This window comes from Rhipicephalus microplus, chromosome 4, assembly GCF_043290135.1.
Source record: "Rhipicephalus microplus isolate Deutch F79 chromosome 4, USDA_Rmic, whole genome shotgun sequence".
NCBI lineage: Eukaryota > Metazoa > Arthropoda > Arachnida > Ixodida > Ixodidae > Rhipicephalus > Rhipicephalus microplus.
The window spans coordinates 32,720,931-32,738,798 of record NC_134703.1 but is presented as its reverse complement, the minus strand read 5'-3'; the positions used below and the strand labels follow the sequence as shown (position 1 = coordinate 32,738,798).

Sequence of the window (17,868 nt, the reverse complement as noted above, 5' to 3'; positions counted from 1 at the left end):
CACAGTTCATAAGCGCCCACTATGTCATAATTATTTCTTTTCCAAATCAGCGAGAAGCCCAATATAACATATAAGGCAGCATGTTAACCTACGCAGCTGTTCACTTCGTCGATGGTTCTGCTGCTGCTGATAACTAAATATGTCTGAGCGCTTTGTGATGGTAGGGCCTTTAAACACCCACTCCTTCAGTCATCATCCATCACCCTTAACCCATCAATTCACATCTTTGGACGCCTGGTATGATTCAACGCTTCTGCCAAGCAATAAATGATGCGTTAAGGAGGCTCCTTCCCCTGCATGACATTCATATACCGTTGTCTTCCAAAGCAGTTTTAACGAACCTCGTGGCTCTGTGGTAGAACATCTGTATGCAACGCACATGGCCTGGGTTCGATTCTCACTTCGACCCGGAAATTTTAATAATTTATTTTATTAGTAGCTTTCTCAATTTTTTGGTTATGGTCAAGACGATTTTTTTCTCGCAACTAACGACGCCTACGCCGAAATTTCTAGAAAACCAGCTATTTAACGCTCTCGCGTTAAATCATTGAGTTAGGTATTCCGTTCCCACGTATTTCAAGCCACTTGCCAGGTCAACAACTTAACGTTGGCTTAGACAAAGACATCGTGTGACCACGCCGCTTCCAAATTATTACGTTGGTGTATTTTGAGCGATTTTATGCAGCGATGAGTTGGTCACTTTCGCTGCCAACTCGTTAAGACGGCGAAAGAAGTGCTCTTCTGTTTCTGAGGACATCAAGGACAGATAAAGAGATACCTTGATGTGCAGACGCGACCATTCTGGTAAAACGAAGGCCCTTTCCCTAGAGAAGATAGGCCAGATATCTCAGTCACGGCTACGCTTTTAAGTAAGCCGCGCATGTGACGTCCCAGCATGGGATTCGCTTACCTTGTGGGTCGTCTAAGGCGTCAAGACTGTCGTCACAGACGCCAACTCCCGTAGAAGGCTTTTGCCACTCGTGCGTTCCTAGCTTTCGCTCCCGGTGCCAGAAGCATGTCCACCGCATGTGCTGTCAGCTTGAATTTCTTCGCGCCCTCGCGTTTCGACGCCGCGCTCCTGTCGTCGCTGCCATGGGTCAGCGTGCTCCTGTCTTGTGTCCTGGTGGCCATGCACTGTCGTCGGTGGTTCTACACGTGGAGCACACTGCGCCCCATCCCTGGACCTGGAACCGACTGGCTGCCGCCACTGTTCTTACTCTCCGTGTATTGGCAATACAGAAGGCACTTGTCTAAAAGTGCTACCTCGGGTGAGACCTTAGGCTATATATGGCCCACTTATATAAATGCATTTCAATGATCGTTCAATTTAGAAGGCACTGAACTTTAACTTCTCGTTACCTCTTCGAAGATTTGCTTTAACTGCTTATAACGTGTCAGACGTGCACCGACTTTCTAGTCCCACCAATCTGCATTCGTGCACCAGTATGCAATGACGCATCAGTCTGCATTGATATATGAAAAATGTTTTCCTAAAAGGAATGAAGTAAGAATTAGCGATATGAAGGACACAACATTAACAGGTGTCTGGTCATGATGTCAATCTTTTGGCACGTTAAGTGTTTGAAAAATTGAGAACTGACGAAAACCTTGACATAATAGTGCAGTAGCCGCTGGACAAACTCTGAGAAATACACAGGAAAATGGTGAGAAAAAATGAGGACGCTGTCACTGCAGCTGCCTTCAGTATAAAATGAATCACAACGATCTGATCCTGTGTCTGGGGTTTCACCAGAAGTGAGGAATAATTCACCTATTCTAAGTCATGCAAGAAATTCCAGAAACACAAAAAAGGACGCGTACCACCGAGGAACACTTCAAGGTGAGGCAGAAAAGGACGCCCTTTTCTGTTCTGACTTGAATTACTTCTCGGTGGTACGTGTCTCCTAAGCGTGTACCGTGAGCGTGTGCTCATTAGCGCAAGAGCACGTTCTACTAATAATGAAATTACATCCTATAATATTCAGTAGTAAAGTAGTGAAAAAGAGGACGTATCTCTATAGTTTCTGAATTACTTCAGCTGCTGTGTAAGTTGCACTTCTTGAAAGAAATAATAGACAATAAAGTGTTCCATAAGAACGTGTCCTATAACTGTCGAAAAACTAAGGGCGTTTGCCAATTAAGACTTGAAAGTGTTGCAAAAACTGATTTCTTAGAGCCAAACGGATTAGGCGAAATTTATACCTTTACTCGGGAAATTTTGATACGACTAACATACAGATTATGCCACTAGTATCAGATAGACAATTGTCATGCAACGACCCGCACCATAAAGCACACCCGCGTGCAAGGGGGCCTTGTATAAGGCTGCAGCTTCTTTGGGCAGTTACGTCTAAACATTAGCTGACGCAGACCACTTGAAACATCTCGTTTTTTAAACTGCTATGCCTCCTTGTAGCATTGTCGTGAGAGCAGAATCGGACAATCAAAGGCATCTCATGGAGCTATTCAGGGTGTAATCATAATGAACTCAAAATAACCCGCCCACCTATTTACCTGTTTTCAGCTTCCGCTCTTCCTTCCGAACTTGTTACTTGGGTGTTCGCCTGGCTGTCTTTGAACAGTGCAACTTTTCTTTCCCCCATACGTCTCTTAGCTACATGAGATAAAAAAAAAGAATAGAAAAGACAGACTGTGATGACTGTCTCTGCAATACTCATCAACATCAGGTGAATCTAGAAAGACGGCACTTACTAATTGGGCCCACTGCATTTTTCCAAGGAAGTCACAGACTTAGTTTCTTTCTATAAGAAAACATATAACTCTCGAAAAGCAGCCAGATCGAGTTTGCCTAATCTGTGATCTCGTGCTTTCAGCAGCACTTTGTGTATTCGTGGTCTTCTCTTAAATGAAATATGACATGCCAACACGAAATGTGAATGGAGGCTGCAGCTCAGATAAAATGACAAAAAGAGTGTTAAAATAATGAATATTGAGGAGATACTCAAAATTTAATCATAAATGAGCATAACAAAACATACTACATGCTTGACAACGCAATCGCCAGTTTTATGAAATATTTTGAAGGATTCTTGGTAATGCCGTCAGTTATAAGCGAAGGGAAGAAACATGATAATCAAGCTGCTTCATTTGAGCCTCCAATCGCTTCTTTTTCTTCAACTAGTTGATATTGGCGTGGCGTTTAGTGGGCACAGAGCCTCTGCTTCGTTTTCTCCTCCACAAATTTTTAAAGGCTTCCTATTACAGTGGTTTTCAGAGTTGTACGGAAAGTATCCCAAATGTACGAAGGCAAGACTTTCAAGGCGTACATAGGAATGAGCCCCGCAGTAGTTCTGCATACGCCTGAAGCAGCGGAGGTAAGCATGCAAAACATTTTTTATGATGATATTTCAGTTTTGGTTGGTTATAGAGCGAATCCCTTGTCTCTGTACATATACCAACTGTGAGAAGTGAATTTTATATAAAATTTGACGATACATTGCTGTTGGTAACGTGTTCATAGAATTATGTCACATTTTCTTTTCCCCAGTAAAAATAGTCAACGTTCCTGGGATTACTATCCTTGCATGATCTTCACTTTCGTTTTAGTGGCACACCCTTAGTACAAGGTGTCGAGCGTTAAGTTGAGAGAGAGAGAGAGAGAGAGAGAGAGCCAGGTTTAGTGAAAACGAGGGAGGTTAACCAGAAAAAAAGTTTTACCTTGCACTAGGGAAGGGGTGAGGGGGAGTAGAAAGGTAAAAAAAGACAGAAAGGTATAAAAATTTTTACAAAATAGGAACGCACACACACACACACTGAAAAACAGGAGTGTCATAGTCATTTATAAACAACTCTAAATTTAGTGGGGGTTGAGACAGTTCGATAGGACAATCCTAAATATGTTTTTTGCACTATCATTACTATATTGCAGTAGTCTCGTTAACAATGCTACTTCTACATTTTCTTGGCTTCCCCTCATGATTTGCAGGCGTTACTTTCTTCAAAAGAAAATACCGGAAAACCAAACTCGTACGCTTTCCTGAAGACATGGTTGGGTCCGAAGAACCTGCTGACAAGGTGATCATCCTGAGTGCCCGTTACTTTAAGTTTTTATATACGTCGAATCTCTTCTTTTAATGAAAAATGAGGCGTTGCATCAATGTTGTCAGAAAAAAAAAAGAATAGGACTTATAAGGCAAGTGAATTATCGCTGATTACAGCAAAGGGGACCCGTGGAAAGAAAAGGCAAAGCTCTTCAAGAGTTGTTTCACCAGCGATCACCTGGAAAGCTGCATGCCTGTTTTCAACCAGAGTGGCGAAGTTCTGGAGAAATGCATCGAAACACTGGCAGCAGAGTCACCGGACGAACCAATCGACTGCTACAAAAACATTCAGAACTGCGTTCTCGACATAATCGGCCGTGAGTAGTAATACAAGACCACATACTCAATTTTCGTCGTTTGATCCCTCATGAATAGAGGCCAGATTTGAAACATTTGAAACGCCAGAAACAGGCCAGCAAAGCAGTGTTCTGCGCTTAATAAATTGTATGTTTAGGCACGGTAAATTTCCACACAAATGTAAATACCTGTAAACGAAGATTTGAACGGCCTCTATCTCTGACAGAGAACAAAAATAATATTGCTTAACAGGTGAATACAGCCGTGCAATAGTACTTCGTTCCTAATGGTTCGCATAAGACGATCTCTCCCGTGTTCACCTCGCTGAGTCAAATGCATGGTCCAATCAACACTTTCCTGGGTGTCTTTTCGGCATTTTTGAGAAGGGCAGAGCACAAACAGATAACCCAGACTGCAAAGAGACCAAAAGAGATTGAGGGATCTGCTATGAAGAAAGGCAGGAAGGTTAACCAGAAAGCAAGTAATTGGTTTGCTACCCTGCACTGGGGAAGGAATAATAGGAGACAGGAAAGTAAGGGAAACAAGTTGAGAGAGAAAGAGAGCGGAATGGAATCGAAAACACACTCACTCACTCACTGGAATGTCGAAGTCGTTCGACGAGGCGGATCGATCGCAGAGACCAGAAAAGCGGAATTCCTCTTACTAACCGGGTCGACTCGCACAGAGACAATTTCTCCCCTTGCAGTTAACCAGTGGCATATCGAAAAAAAAGGGGGGGGGGAGGAGTTGTAACCATACTTTATGCGTCTCGTGCATGCGTTTGTGTGCTTTTATATGTACAGATGCCAATCTGAACAGTTTCGTGGTAGGCATAACCATTTAGCCCCCACCCCTTGAAACTTTTCAGGTTTGCATTAGTATATATATACACGCAAACATACACACACGGAGATACATCAAGTATGAGTAAACCTCACCCCACCTTCACCCCCTGAAAGAAATTTGGGGCTACGTTACTGCTGCGAACGTCTTACACAGTAAAGTACAAACAAAACAAAAGCCGTGGGCGTTTGTTACATTTCACTTTCTTTATTTGCACTGCACAGTCCCAATTCCGCTGACGGCCCTCTCCGCGGTATCGCATTCGCCAGCCACTTGCACCATGTCAGAGCGGCAGCGTATACTCGCCAGCGTAGTCCCACTTCGTGGCATGCTAGCGGTTGTTTTGAACAGTTCGTTGAACTAGAGAGCTAGGTTGAAACCCAAAGTTTTGAACAATCAATGCTGATTGATGATTGATATGTGGGGTTTAACGTCCCAAAACCACCATATGTGATTATGAGGTACGCCGTAGTGGAGGGCTCCGGAAATTTCGATCACCCGGGGTTCTTTAACGTGTGCCCAAATCTAAGCACACGGGCCTACCGCATTTTCGCCTGCATCGAAAATGCAGCCGCCGCAGCCGGTATTCGATCCAGCGAACTGCCGGTCATCAGCCGAGTACTTCAGCCACTAGACCACGGCGGCTGGACAACAGTCAATGTGGTTCAGTAGCATGAATAATACTTTCAAACTCCACGCTGGAGCGAAACCTAATGCTAAAAAGTATGCATACAAACGCCTATTTTGAAAATCGGCATTACTTTGAACCCCACATATCAATCAATGAAAATAGGCATTTATAAACATTTGTAATCACTTAGACACAAAGGGCAAACAAAAAAACGGCATTTAGAGCCACTATGAAAACACTATAAATGCCCAACATTACTTATAGCTTGTGCTCACATAAAACTGGCGTGATAGGACTGCAAGAAAGAAAAAAAGACATTTGCCTAAAATCTGGTGTTTAACGATCAATCACTTAGTAACGTACCGTGTTTTGTACACTCAATTGTGCCTAAGTAATTTACATATTCGTTTTCTAGGTGCTTCATTTGGAATGCACTTAGGCCTGCAGAATGGAAAACGGAAAGAATACGCCCGCTGGTTCAATTAGTGAGTACTCTTCTAAACTATACTTCATTTGGGAAACCTCTGCGTGTCCCAGCGTCAACAGATATACCCGTAGGAGAGGCATGGTTGAAACGGATCAATCCACTGATTGCCACTAACTCAACTGAATTTCTTTTTTTCATCTTTATTCCTAACTTAAACAACTTTGCGGCTCTAGACGTCTTATACCTGCTGCGGCTGTCATGATTCGGAGAGGGCCATTTCTGCAGTTTTAAACACCATTAGGTGATTAAGTATGCTGCGCATACGTGAAGATGCCTCCTGAACGTTATCGATAGAACTACTGATTTGTGCCTTCGTTCGATAAGTGGCAGCAGGCACAGCAACATGCTAGAGGAGTTTCCGTCATAAGTTCCTCATTGACTTCTCGCTAACACCGTCGTACTTTAAACAGGATTGAAACAATACGTGAGGGAGTCGGTCCGTTGCATTTACAGTATTCTTAAATGCACTGCTGCTGCTACTTGCCTGCGTTTTAAGGAAATGACTTACGAAGGGCATTGTTCTTTTACAACATTCGCATGAAAGCCTGACGTACCTGATCACCATTCGATACTTCCGGCCCTGGCTTTGGATACAGGCCATCTACGACTCAACGCACGAAGGAAAGTTCTGGAAGCGTACCGTGGACAATATCGGCGAGTTACATCGTTCTGTAAGTGAACGCTATGAATTGTTTCTACATTTGGACCTTTCTGACGTGACGCTCTATACCTTACGGCTCTACCGCGTCTCTCACAATCATATGGTGGTCTTGTGACGTTAAACCACATCAATATTTACTGGTTTGCTCAGTCGTAAATTTCAACGCTCACTGCCTAAAGGATAGAACTCGTCCGTGAACGAGAAGCGATAGAGTGTCACGAGACGTCTAGGAAAGCGAAATTCATACAAAAGCGAGTGAAAGCCTAATTGCGCATACATGCTGCGATACCAAAATTAATGTGATTGCTCGTCTCATTAGCTAAATTTAATTAGTGAACTATAGTGAATCCGTTTAGTGGGCGTTGGAAATTCACATAAAGTACATGCATGCCAACCACAACGAATGACCTTCGTATTCTGGGCGCCTTAAACGAACACGCATGGGGCCTTCTGAGTTTTAGCTCTACGTGAATGTGACTTCATGTTTCTGTCTTATGTGCATGCGTTGAGGAATTGGTACGTTTGTGTAGAGACATTTGATGGGGCTTGACGTCTGGGGCTAGGAAAAAACAGGGGTTCTGAATTGCCGGGGTAATAACTCTGCTTTCAATGACATTTAGGGTTGGTTTGAAAATAAGTTCAGGTGTTCCGGATATTCTTTATTCACGTCGCGATATAGAAAGGGCTATTGGCATACTTTATGCCTGGTGCACTTTCTGTGGCTCATTGTAGGCGATGCATGGCAAGATCAAGTAAGATACGAATGAACCTTGCAGTATATCTCTTAATTGATACCGATAATTCAATGACGTGATGGGCATTATAATCACGTACGCATGGTGAATCCACTCTCTGACGTCATCATTTGTTATTGTGAAGTTTGCACATGCTACCATATAAATGGAAAAAAAATAATCTCGGAGGAAGGTTCCTAAGAAGACTCGAAGGCGCAAGCCATGTTCTACTCCTTCTATTACTCCCTCGATTTTATTGACTGCTAAAATGTACACATACGCGCACACACACAGTATATATATATATATATATATATATATATATATATATATATATATATATATATATATATATATATATATATATATATATATATATATATATATATATATATATATATATATATATATATATATATATATATATATATATATATATATATATATATATATATATACTTGCCGCTTCTGCCCGTAAGTGCCAAGCATAGAGCTTACGTAATGCTATTGTTCTTGCAATTAGAAGAAACAGAAGAATGGAGAACGTCGTTTAAGGAGTATTGTGTGCTTAAAAACAGAGCCTTGTGTTTACACCTAAGTGTAAGATAGCAGGAAAGCTCTACGAGAGGCGCCTCCTAGTAAATTGCGTAATGAGGAAGCAAGACAATAGAAGGTGTTTACAACGGCCGGTGGCCTATGCAAAGGGCACGCTGTTGTCAACTTCAGCAGCGCATTGTGGGCACATAGAAGACAGGTAGCGACAATCACGGCAAGCCTAATAAGCTACTATCTTACAAAGGTTTTTCTTTAGTTGTTCTTGCCACGCAATGCTGGTTAACTTTGCTACCGTTCAGACGAAAGCTGCTCAACGAAGACAGACTAAGTATTCAAGTTCTTACAAAAAGAAAAATTCTCCCGCACACCCGGCAGATTGTGGGAATCTAATTCACGGGAAACAATAGGCGAGCACTTGCTTGTGTCGCGCTTTGAGACCGACGTTACGTAATAGATGGACGACTGGGTAAATTGGCGTGGTGCGCATGTTGTAGGCTTGCCAAGCCCGTTGGCAACATCATCGTCTAAAGGGTAGTTCACTCCCTCACTTAACACTGCGACTTACGATACATGCACCGACGTCTCTTTCATCGAAACGAACTGGCAGCGTTCGATGGCGTATTCTTATAGGAAGGTGGTTAAGGCTATATGTTATACCATCACCACTGGAGGGAATTTCTAAAGCATCTGTTTCTGCGTTAAGCAGCGTCGCCGTCATCGGCGTAAGCGACAGCACGAACTGGGACGAAAAAGAGGGAAAGTGGACTCAGTCGGTGTCACTGGCCCCTTAGCTGGCTTTCTTCCTGTAGGTCACGTGCGCTGGCTCCTCGGTGGCATGCTCGATTTCCAACCGCTCAATTGGTTCGCGACGCTTGCGATGCACAGAGGAAGGAAGGGAAATAGGAGGAAAAGAACGGCAGGGAGGTTAACCAACCTATAGGCAGCCGGTTTGCTACCCTGCACATGGGAGGGGGATGGAAGAGATAAAATACTAGAGAGGGGGAAGAGAGATGAACACAGCACATTAGGCAGCACACGCGCGCACACTCAGTCACTGTCCAGTCTTGTCTTCCGTGGTGTGCGACAATGCTGTTACAGCCGCTTGTTCAAGTCCGTGTCGCGTAGGAATTTCTACAGTAGAGTGAGCGTATAGCGCTGAAGCACTGGCAGTTTATGTGTCAATATGTGACAAACGTTATATTGATGCGACAACGGAAAGCCAAAATTTGAAACACTGTTGGCGTGGCCCCGACATAAAACGCGCATACGTTCTTTCAAAGCAACGCTCTTAGGATTCCGTTCCTGTGTTCAGCGGCGTTGGCGTCATCGTAACCGACCGAGTGGATTAGGGCGTGGAAGGCAGTTTAGGATGGGAAACAGTGATAGAGCGGAGAGAGTAAGGAGAACTAGATTGCAGGTTCTGCGGCGGTCACGCACAATGCCACTGTAGTGCACACCGTCATACATGTGGTCGTCGATGACGTCGTTACTAAGATGCCTCGTCACGGTGGTCTAGTGGCTAAGGAACTCGGCTGCTGACCCGCACTTCGCGGAATCGAATCCCGGCTGCGGCGGCTGCATTTTCGATGGCGGCGAAAATGCTGTAAGCCCGTGTGCTCAGATTTGGGTGCACGTTAAAGAACCCCGAATGGCCAAAATTTCCGGAGCCCTCCACTACGGCGTCTCTCATAATCATGTGGTAGTTTTTGAACGTTAAAGCCCACAAATCAATCAATCGTCGCAAAGATATGCGGCGAGCGCGTTGACCTTTACCATATATGGAGATAAAGTGCTGCATGAACGCATGCCTGTCTGCTCCGGCTGTTGTGGAACGCACCCACGCGCTGCATTCCGCGGTCTTCCGGTGACCGAGGCAGCAGACGCTCCCTCTGCAGTAGTTGATGTGAAACATGCTGCAAGGTAGCGTCCACGCTGCTCACAGTACTCGCAACGTGGTGTGCAACTGGATATACATGTCTCTATCTGATTGATTGCCTCAACTTATCCAAAAATCAGAACCCCTAAACAGCTGCGTTCGAAATTTGCATAAGGCAGTATCGTAATCGTCGGTTACTTCCTATTCGTCCGATTGAATTCGCAACGATTCCCACCACAGACATGCACAGACTCGCCCAGCAAGAAGATACTTGAGAGGGCAGTTCCGAAGATCCCTTGAAGTTCAGAGTAAGCGACAACGATGTAGTATTGATTGCGTCAGTAACACACTAGGGAGCGAACACACGTTCATCATAAATGGATAGTTTATGAAAAAGAAGAGCTAACGTAGCTCTATAAGCACAAGTGTAAACGAATGTTCGTGAGTGGACACATAGTACGATCTCATGAACATCCTCTTCATGTAGGGATTTAGGGATCCTTGGGCCTTGCTTCGGTTAACCCTGTATTGGTGTCTCTTTCTTCTTTCGTTTTTTTTTTCTGCAGGTGATGGAGAAAAGGAAGTCTGCGATAATGAAAAAGCTGGCAGACGAAAGCTACGACTTCGATCTTGACGACGAGTTGTCTTTCCCGGCGGCCTTAGATGCCGCCATAAAGAAGCATATATCGGCCCAATCATCGTACACCATGGACGAACTGGAAAAGGACACGACCTCGGTCACATTTGCAGTAAGTTTGCTGAAGCCTATTGCATTTTGACTTGCCTGAACTTACGTTAATACGGACGCGGTTTTTGCAGCTCTCACACGGGGTGATATAAATATAGCTAACTGAGCTAACAAATAAAAAATAACTGCGATATTTTGGAACTATCACGGGTTAACCGCGCCTTCTAGCCTTACATGGTGTATCTATACATTTAGCTGTGATAGTGGGCGGAAGCGTGTAGATCTGTATTTACCGCATCGTAACAGTTTATCTAAGAAAATGTGTGCTTTTGGGATACGTGCGATGACGTACTATCCGCGTGAAAGGAAACCCAAACAGCGGCAAGCCTTCGTGATGCCGCTGTTTGGGTTTCATTTGACGCTGATAGTACATGTAATCACGATTGAACTAAAAAGGCGTTGTGATTGCTTTTCATTTCTTTAAGGACAGTAAATCTGACTAATAACCTCTTTCATAACCTCTATAACCTCTATAACCTCTATAACCTCTTCCATAACCTCTACATAACCTCTTCCAGGAATAGAGGCTTTGCTCATAGACACTCTTTGTAAACAATGCTTGATTGTAAGTTGTGAGAAAAAAATGAACAGTAACGCTAAAAAAAACAATAACATCCGAGAATTAGAAGTTGTTGTTTTGTTGGCTATAGTTGGTAACTCGGCATATTTATGGTACTTAGCGCCACTTGGTATTCTCTCGAAATACACTTTCATTCACACACGCATCCATTCAAGATACACAGACCGACACAAATACAGCGCCCACTACCATCTGTTCATTGTGCGTGACTGATCTTATAATATTTATACGTATACAAATCACTCACCACAAACTGTTGGTAGTGAGCGCTGCTTGTGGTGTGTTTGTGTATGCGTGAACAGGGATCACCTGGCAGCGCTAAGTACTTTCTACAACATGGCGTTCGAGCACATTTAGAGGAAAAGAGAGACAAAAAGGACGAGTTCAAATGAGTGACATGCTGGACGCAGGCTGCCGATTCGACGTCGGCGGCGATGAGCTGGACGCTGTACCTCCTCGGCTTGAATCCCGACAAGCAGGCCAAACTGCAGAAGGAGCTGGACGACGCCTTCGGACGAGATGGTCAGCACGAGATCACCGCGAGTGACCTCAAGCAGCTTCCTTATCTCGAGTGCTGCATCAAGGTAGTGTTTAGCTGAGAAACGTAAATATTGCGCCAGTTGAAGTCGTTAATTACGAACATCGGTTGCTACTTGAAAAGAGTGAAACAGAGACTTAAGATGTACAAGGATCATGGGCATTTACTTTTTTTTTCAGTGTCTGGGCTTTCATTGTCCGGGCTACGTTGTAAAAAAAAAAATCAAGGCAGCTTTGCACTAAGCGTGCCAAGCCTGAGGGAATTGGGGAGCTGGACAGCATTTCTCGTTTCTTTTCGGTTTCTTTCTTTCCTCTTTTTCTCTTCCCGTGTTTTTGTTGTTTTATTTATTTATTTTAGTGAATTTCCTTTTTTTCTCTATCACGCTTACTTTCTCTTTAGTTTTCTATTTTTTACGTGGCTTAGCCTGAGTTTACGCCAAGTGAACCGTGAAGACGATGATGAGTGATACCTTCAAGACGCTCGGAGAACACTGATCCTTGGCGTGAGCACGCGCTCAAGACGCTACACATAGAGTGTCACTGCTGGCGACACCAGCATTCTACAGCCCGGCCCCCTGAAGTGCTCTTGCACTCAATACACTATGAGAACACTTGAACGGCGTCGTCCCACTGTCCTGACTAAATAGAAGCTAAAGGAAGGTGTGATCTCACGACTTGCATTGCCAAGACAGAGCTGGCTTGCATTATTCTTTTTGCGCGTCCATTACCTACTATATAGGAAAACATGCGCGCAATGTTTTCGTTAGATCTTGAGCCATAATTGCAGTGTTACTACCTTTGCCAACATTTGGCAAGTCTAAAGGGCGATTCTCCAGATAGTTGGCACTAACATTACTCGCAGTTCATCAAGTCCTTGCAGTAAATGAAGAAAACTGAAAGGTAGAAAACGCCAGGAAATCCTTGACGGATTGTACTCGTGAAATCCCCACTTCACGAGCACCATTCCTTCGCAATTATGAAACAATTCAGTGAGCCACTTTTATTAAAACATGAATATTCATTTGTGTTTGACACATCTTGTAGTATTCGCAAGAATGAATTATTTGAATATGTAACTGAAAATTTACGTTATTCTGTACAGTCACGACCTGAATGCTTCAGGATTGACAAAAACTCCAACATAGAGTGAAACGTCAGTATAATGGTCCCAAAATAGACTTCATTTATCATACTTATCATCAGTATGATATTCTGCTGTGCTTAATTAGGTTGTTATTGTCACGTGCAGGAGTCGCTTCGTCTCTGTCCACCGTTTCCGTTGATAGGCCGGGAACTGGATGAGGAACTGGTCATTGGTATGTGTGATCAGATGAGGAACTGGTCATTGGTATGTGTGATCATTTTACGATAGCTTACGTTGGGATGCATAAACAGTTTTTTAAGAAAGGCGCCACAGCAGCAGCTGAAACAAACGGCATGGTGTTGTTTGCTCTTACAGATTGCATTTCTCAACAACACTTACCTAAGTCAAATGAACGCCATTACCTTTAGCAAATCATAGTCGGATACCTGTGTATGCCTCGTTTATGGAGCTGTTGTATACCAGTATTCAATTTCAGGCCGCATACTTATTTCGCCGTGTTTGCTCTGAGATGTTGAGCTATCTAGAACACGTCGCTTGACTGACATGGTTCCTGTCTACGGCGAGGCACCTTGTCTTTCTGCACTGATTCTTTTTTTTTGCGATACTTCTTTACAGTTTTCGCAGGATTTTTCGAACTAGACTGCCTCCCTGCGCAGAACGGAACACCCTGAAATGGTGCCACCGGTTAAACATAGGTCGGGTTTGTTTGAGGGGGCGTGCGTCCGCAATGGGGGCGTTCGCGCCACGAGGAGGAATGCCTATAGAGAGAGAGGGGGAGTGAGTGTAGACTATATCAAGCGCTGTTGTGTAGGCGTTGCGAGGAGAGACAGAGGGGGGAGGGAGAGGGGACGTGCACGCGCGCTAAGGGTGGTCAAGCCGTACACCAGATTGAGATCGACCATACGATACTTCGCATCTAAAACACATTTTGAATTTTTTCGACGACAGCGTGCAGGTTTTGGCGCGAAGTTTAAAAATGAAACTTCGACCCTGATTTTTACCGCTAATAACGAACTTATCATTGAGAGACTGGTAGTAATAAAGTTCTCAGAGTGCAGTTTGTCAATTTAAACCAAGCTCTTGTTTCTCTTCGGTGTTTTTTTTTTTTTTACATACGGTATAACGGAATAGGGTAAAGTGGTCTTGTCGGAAATGTTTCGCAGATGGTTATGCCGTGCCGGCCGGGACGACGTGCATGATCAACATTCACAGCCTGCACAGGAATAAGGAGCAATTCCCCGACCCGGAGAGCTACATTCCAGAGCGCTTTCTGCCGGAGAACTGCAAGAACATGCACCCGTTCAGCTTCATTCCTTTCTCCAGTGGCGTCAGAGTTTGCCTGGGTAAGCTGAACGACTGTCGTAATCGGCCTGTTCGGTGTCCACTGCAGACGAAGGCTTCTGCCAAAGATCTATAATGCACCCTGTCATTCTCAAGCCAGTTTCGTTATGTAGCGCCGATAGTCCCTTAAGAACTGGAGTTCCTGCATCTTAGTGGTCAAGTTGTTAAAACGTGTAACAATGCTCGCTGTTCCAACCTATTGTTACTTCGAAGTTTTCTGTCCATGCTGATTATTCAAAAAAAATGTTGGAAAAATATTGGATGTTTTGAATATGCACTACTCAAGTTGAAGATCGAATTGAACAGAACATTATTAGATTGACTATTTAAAATATCCGAATAGCTGCCACCTAGTAATCATGCTTGCTGTTTGCCCGTGATCCCGTCATATCAAAAGACGTCATATCATGTGCCAGCCAAGCGTTTTTGGCAGGAAATTAGTACAGTGGATCATATAGCATCTTTGAGATTTTCACCTAGAGCACAACCCTTCAGTTAGGGCAGTTGGTGCTCCTTTGTCCCGTATCAAACAAGCGCCGTCGCTTCAAATGGTCAATGGCACATGCAACTTGCTGCAATCTCCAGAGATTTTCAACATCAAACGTGTTTACATTCAGATTGCTCGACAGAGGACCTGTAAATGCACGAAGGGGCTAATCAAGGCTCAACTTTATTCAGGAAAAAAAAACATATTGCTCGCGAGGTAAATAGCCTGACGTCCAGCGTTCGTGGTTACCTCGCACTCAGCCACGCGATGGTGGGACGCGAACGGCAGACGTTGTGACTTGACTGCTGCGCGGTACGCGTAATCGAACGTTTTCTCCCATGTGGCTACGCCGCTGTGTGTAATTAAGAATTGCGGTTTGGAATTCGACTGACTGTGACATGTCCTTTAGGGGCGAAGCTCCCTAGGGTGTGGGTTAGTCCCGCGTCCGTCGTATAGCCACCCCTGCTTCTCTCTGTAATCACGTGATTGCTCAGGGGGTGGGAAGGGAGGGATCACAGTTGGCACCGTTCCAAGACACAGACGGATGGACGTACGCGAGTGAGACATTAAAGGCGTTTGCTTTATATAAAGGACCTCGCGTATGCAGACGGCTGTTAGCGGGGAAAGAGGGTCTAAGCAGCCAGACTTGTGCTTGGTCATAACCTAAGAATAAATCAAAGCTCCACCCGCAAGCCACAACTGTTGCTACCCCACCCAATTGAAGTTGCTCTTTTTATGTGACATAGGACCCCTCCTGTGTATTTAACGTAGACGATTTTACCGTAGAAGCACGTATTGGTGACTCGGCTTAATCTGTCTGAAAACTTCCCGGAAATTATCATCACAAATCTTGAAATGACCTTTAGAACAAACGTAATATTTGAAACAGGGACAATAAGCTTTTATTCACCAGTGTAGGTAGTTTTTTTATATTAGTAGTGAAAAGGTGCTTGTAGCTGGAGTAGAACTTCCTTTGACGACCCTCTTGCACGTATGAGTGGAAGTCGCGGCGCAGGTTTGGGGGTGGGGATTTTAACTAATCTTAGGTTGCAGTTTAAACTGACTGCAGTGTGGTGGCTTTTGCCCTAACGTCTTCATGATGATTATGTAGAAGACCCCGTAAAATTTTATTTTTCTCTTGCAGTGCCTTTTCTCATGTTATTACGTGCCATCTCGAATGTCCCAATGCCATTCTCTCTCGACAGGCCAGAAATTCGTGATGGTGGAAGCAAAGGTCCTGTTGGCGAAGCTTCTCTCGAAATTCACGGTGGAGGCGGCACTGCCGATCGAAGACGTGGTGCCAGCCTACGAGGTCGTCCTCAAAGCGAATGGAGGACTGCGCGTCTGGTTCCGAAAACGCAGCGACTCTTCGTGATCACAGAAGTCGTTACAGCCTGTGTGCGACAGCGAGTTTTCCATCACCGAGACTTTGTCGAGCTTCCACTGGGCTACATTTAGTAATCCACGGAAAGAGACGAATAAGATCTTAAGTGACGTTTTAGCCATACAACAGTATGATATTTTACAGTGAACTTCCAGCGAGTGCATTTATAAGCAATACGCAGAGCTGTGCGACCTATCACAATACACGAACCCATGAATGTTCTACAATAGCACTGACAGTTTGGCGGGTTGGTGTTGGTTCATAGTTATGAACGGTGCGAAATAACACACGACGCAGATGAAGAAAACCACACAGACGTGAGCGTTGGACCTCGCAAGTAATTTTTATTCACGTCGACTCACACATATATTACATGCACGTGGTCCCAAAAAGATGTGAAACAGCACGAAAGGTTTGTCATAAATTCCTATTCAATTAAGACATCTCCTTTAGTTGCAGAGCGATATATGAAATGCTTATACATGAGTTAGTGTTGGAAATGTGCCAAGCCTCTATTATTTACCGAGTTGTCTGATCGTTACTCCTGGTGATGATGCTAGTTTTTTTTTTCAAATTGAGGGACTGTAACGAGCTGTATGTGGCGAGACAGAGCTCTATACGAAACGCTCGTGTGTGTGGGAAAAGAACCACGACGACTTAACAGTCATCGGGACAATAACGAGGCCGTTTATGCATGAAGAAAACCGATGTATCTACAAAGGATGATGGAACTCTAATGCTGGCTAGGAAAAAAAAAAACGTGTGCTAAGACTGATCAAGAAGTGTCAAAAACCGAACGAAGCAAATAGTGAGTTCACTGGGGGTAGCGTACGTGGAGATCAAGTCCCGGGAAAGGGCTGTCAGCTGAACGACGCTGAGGGGGACCCTTAAGCAAATTGGGGGACCCTTAAGCTTCACCTTGAAGAGTTGAACGCGAAAGTGATATTCTGTCCCTAGTACGTACTTCAAACACTTGGCACATACTTTTTTATTGTATGACCTTACTCGAGTCTCGAAAAGTTTAACTTGTGGATAATTTTAACGTAAAAAGCTGTAAGTGCCAAATATTAGTGAAGCTTTTGCGCATGCATGGCTGCATTCTGTGTAATGAGTGGCATGTTTTGAACCACAAGCAATTATGCGCGTGAAAAGGTTTCGAACTTGCTATGCACCCACTACTTGGGCTTAAAGGAATACGCGTCTACAGTAATTCATGCACCTTTGTAATGGATTGCTCACTTTAAAGCACGAGCTAGTTACGATAATCAAACGTTCTGAGGTCGCACCAAGATGCCGAGGAATCAACCAACCACATGTTCTGACACCCGGTGGCAATGTACTCTTGTACAACGCAATGTTACTGTGACATTACATGTATTGTGAAGCGTGCATACAAAACGCGTGTGCTTGTAAAACACGAGTTATTTTCACTGCGTTTCCAAGCAGAGGCAGTTATTTTCACTGTATCTTCAAGCAGACGCGTGGCTGTGTGGTGCCAAGCAATGGTGGGCGGCCAATTAATAAAAGCATTGTAAACATCA

The 17,868-nt window shown here is 44.1% G+C and overlaps 1 protein-coding gene across 1 annotated transcript; it reads left to right on the top strand.

Moving 5' to 3' along the window:
* The first annotated feature begins 897 nt into the window (after nucleotides 1–897).
* On the top strand, nucleotides 898–17,868 carry LOC142814212 (cytochrome P450 4V2-like). Its single transcript, XM_075892472.1, has 11 exons — nucleotides 898–1,268; nucleotides 3,226–3,335; nucleotides 3,947–4,035; nucleotides 4,179–4,378; nucleotides 6,248–6,317; nucleotides 6,864–6,990; nucleotides 10,712–10,894; nucleotides 11,884–12,057; nucleotides 13,260–13,326; nucleotides 14,279–14,458; nucleotides 16,149–17,868. The coding sequence occupies exons 1-11, from the start codon at nucleotides 1,016–1,018 to the stop codon at nucleotides 16,316–16,318; spliced, it is 1,623 nt and encodes a 540-aa protein (XP_075748587.1). The 5' UTR covers nucleotides 898–1,015; the 3' UTR covers nucleotides 16,319–17,868.

Excerpts from the sequence above, each read along its gene's own strand:
- LOC142814212 (XM_075892472.1), top strand. The coding sequence starts at position 1,016 with ATGTCCACCGCATGTGCTGTCAGCTTGAATTTCTTCGCGCCCTCGCGT. Across the intron at positions 3,336-3,946 it reads ATACGCCTGAAGCAGCGGAG|GCGTTACTTTCTTCAAAAGA; the intron begins GTAAGCATGCAA and ends CATGATTTGCAG. Across the intron at positions 14,459-16,148 it reads TGGCGTCAGAGTTTGCCTGG|GCCAGAAATTCGTGATGGTG; the intron begins GTAAGCTGAACG and ends CTCTCTCGACAG.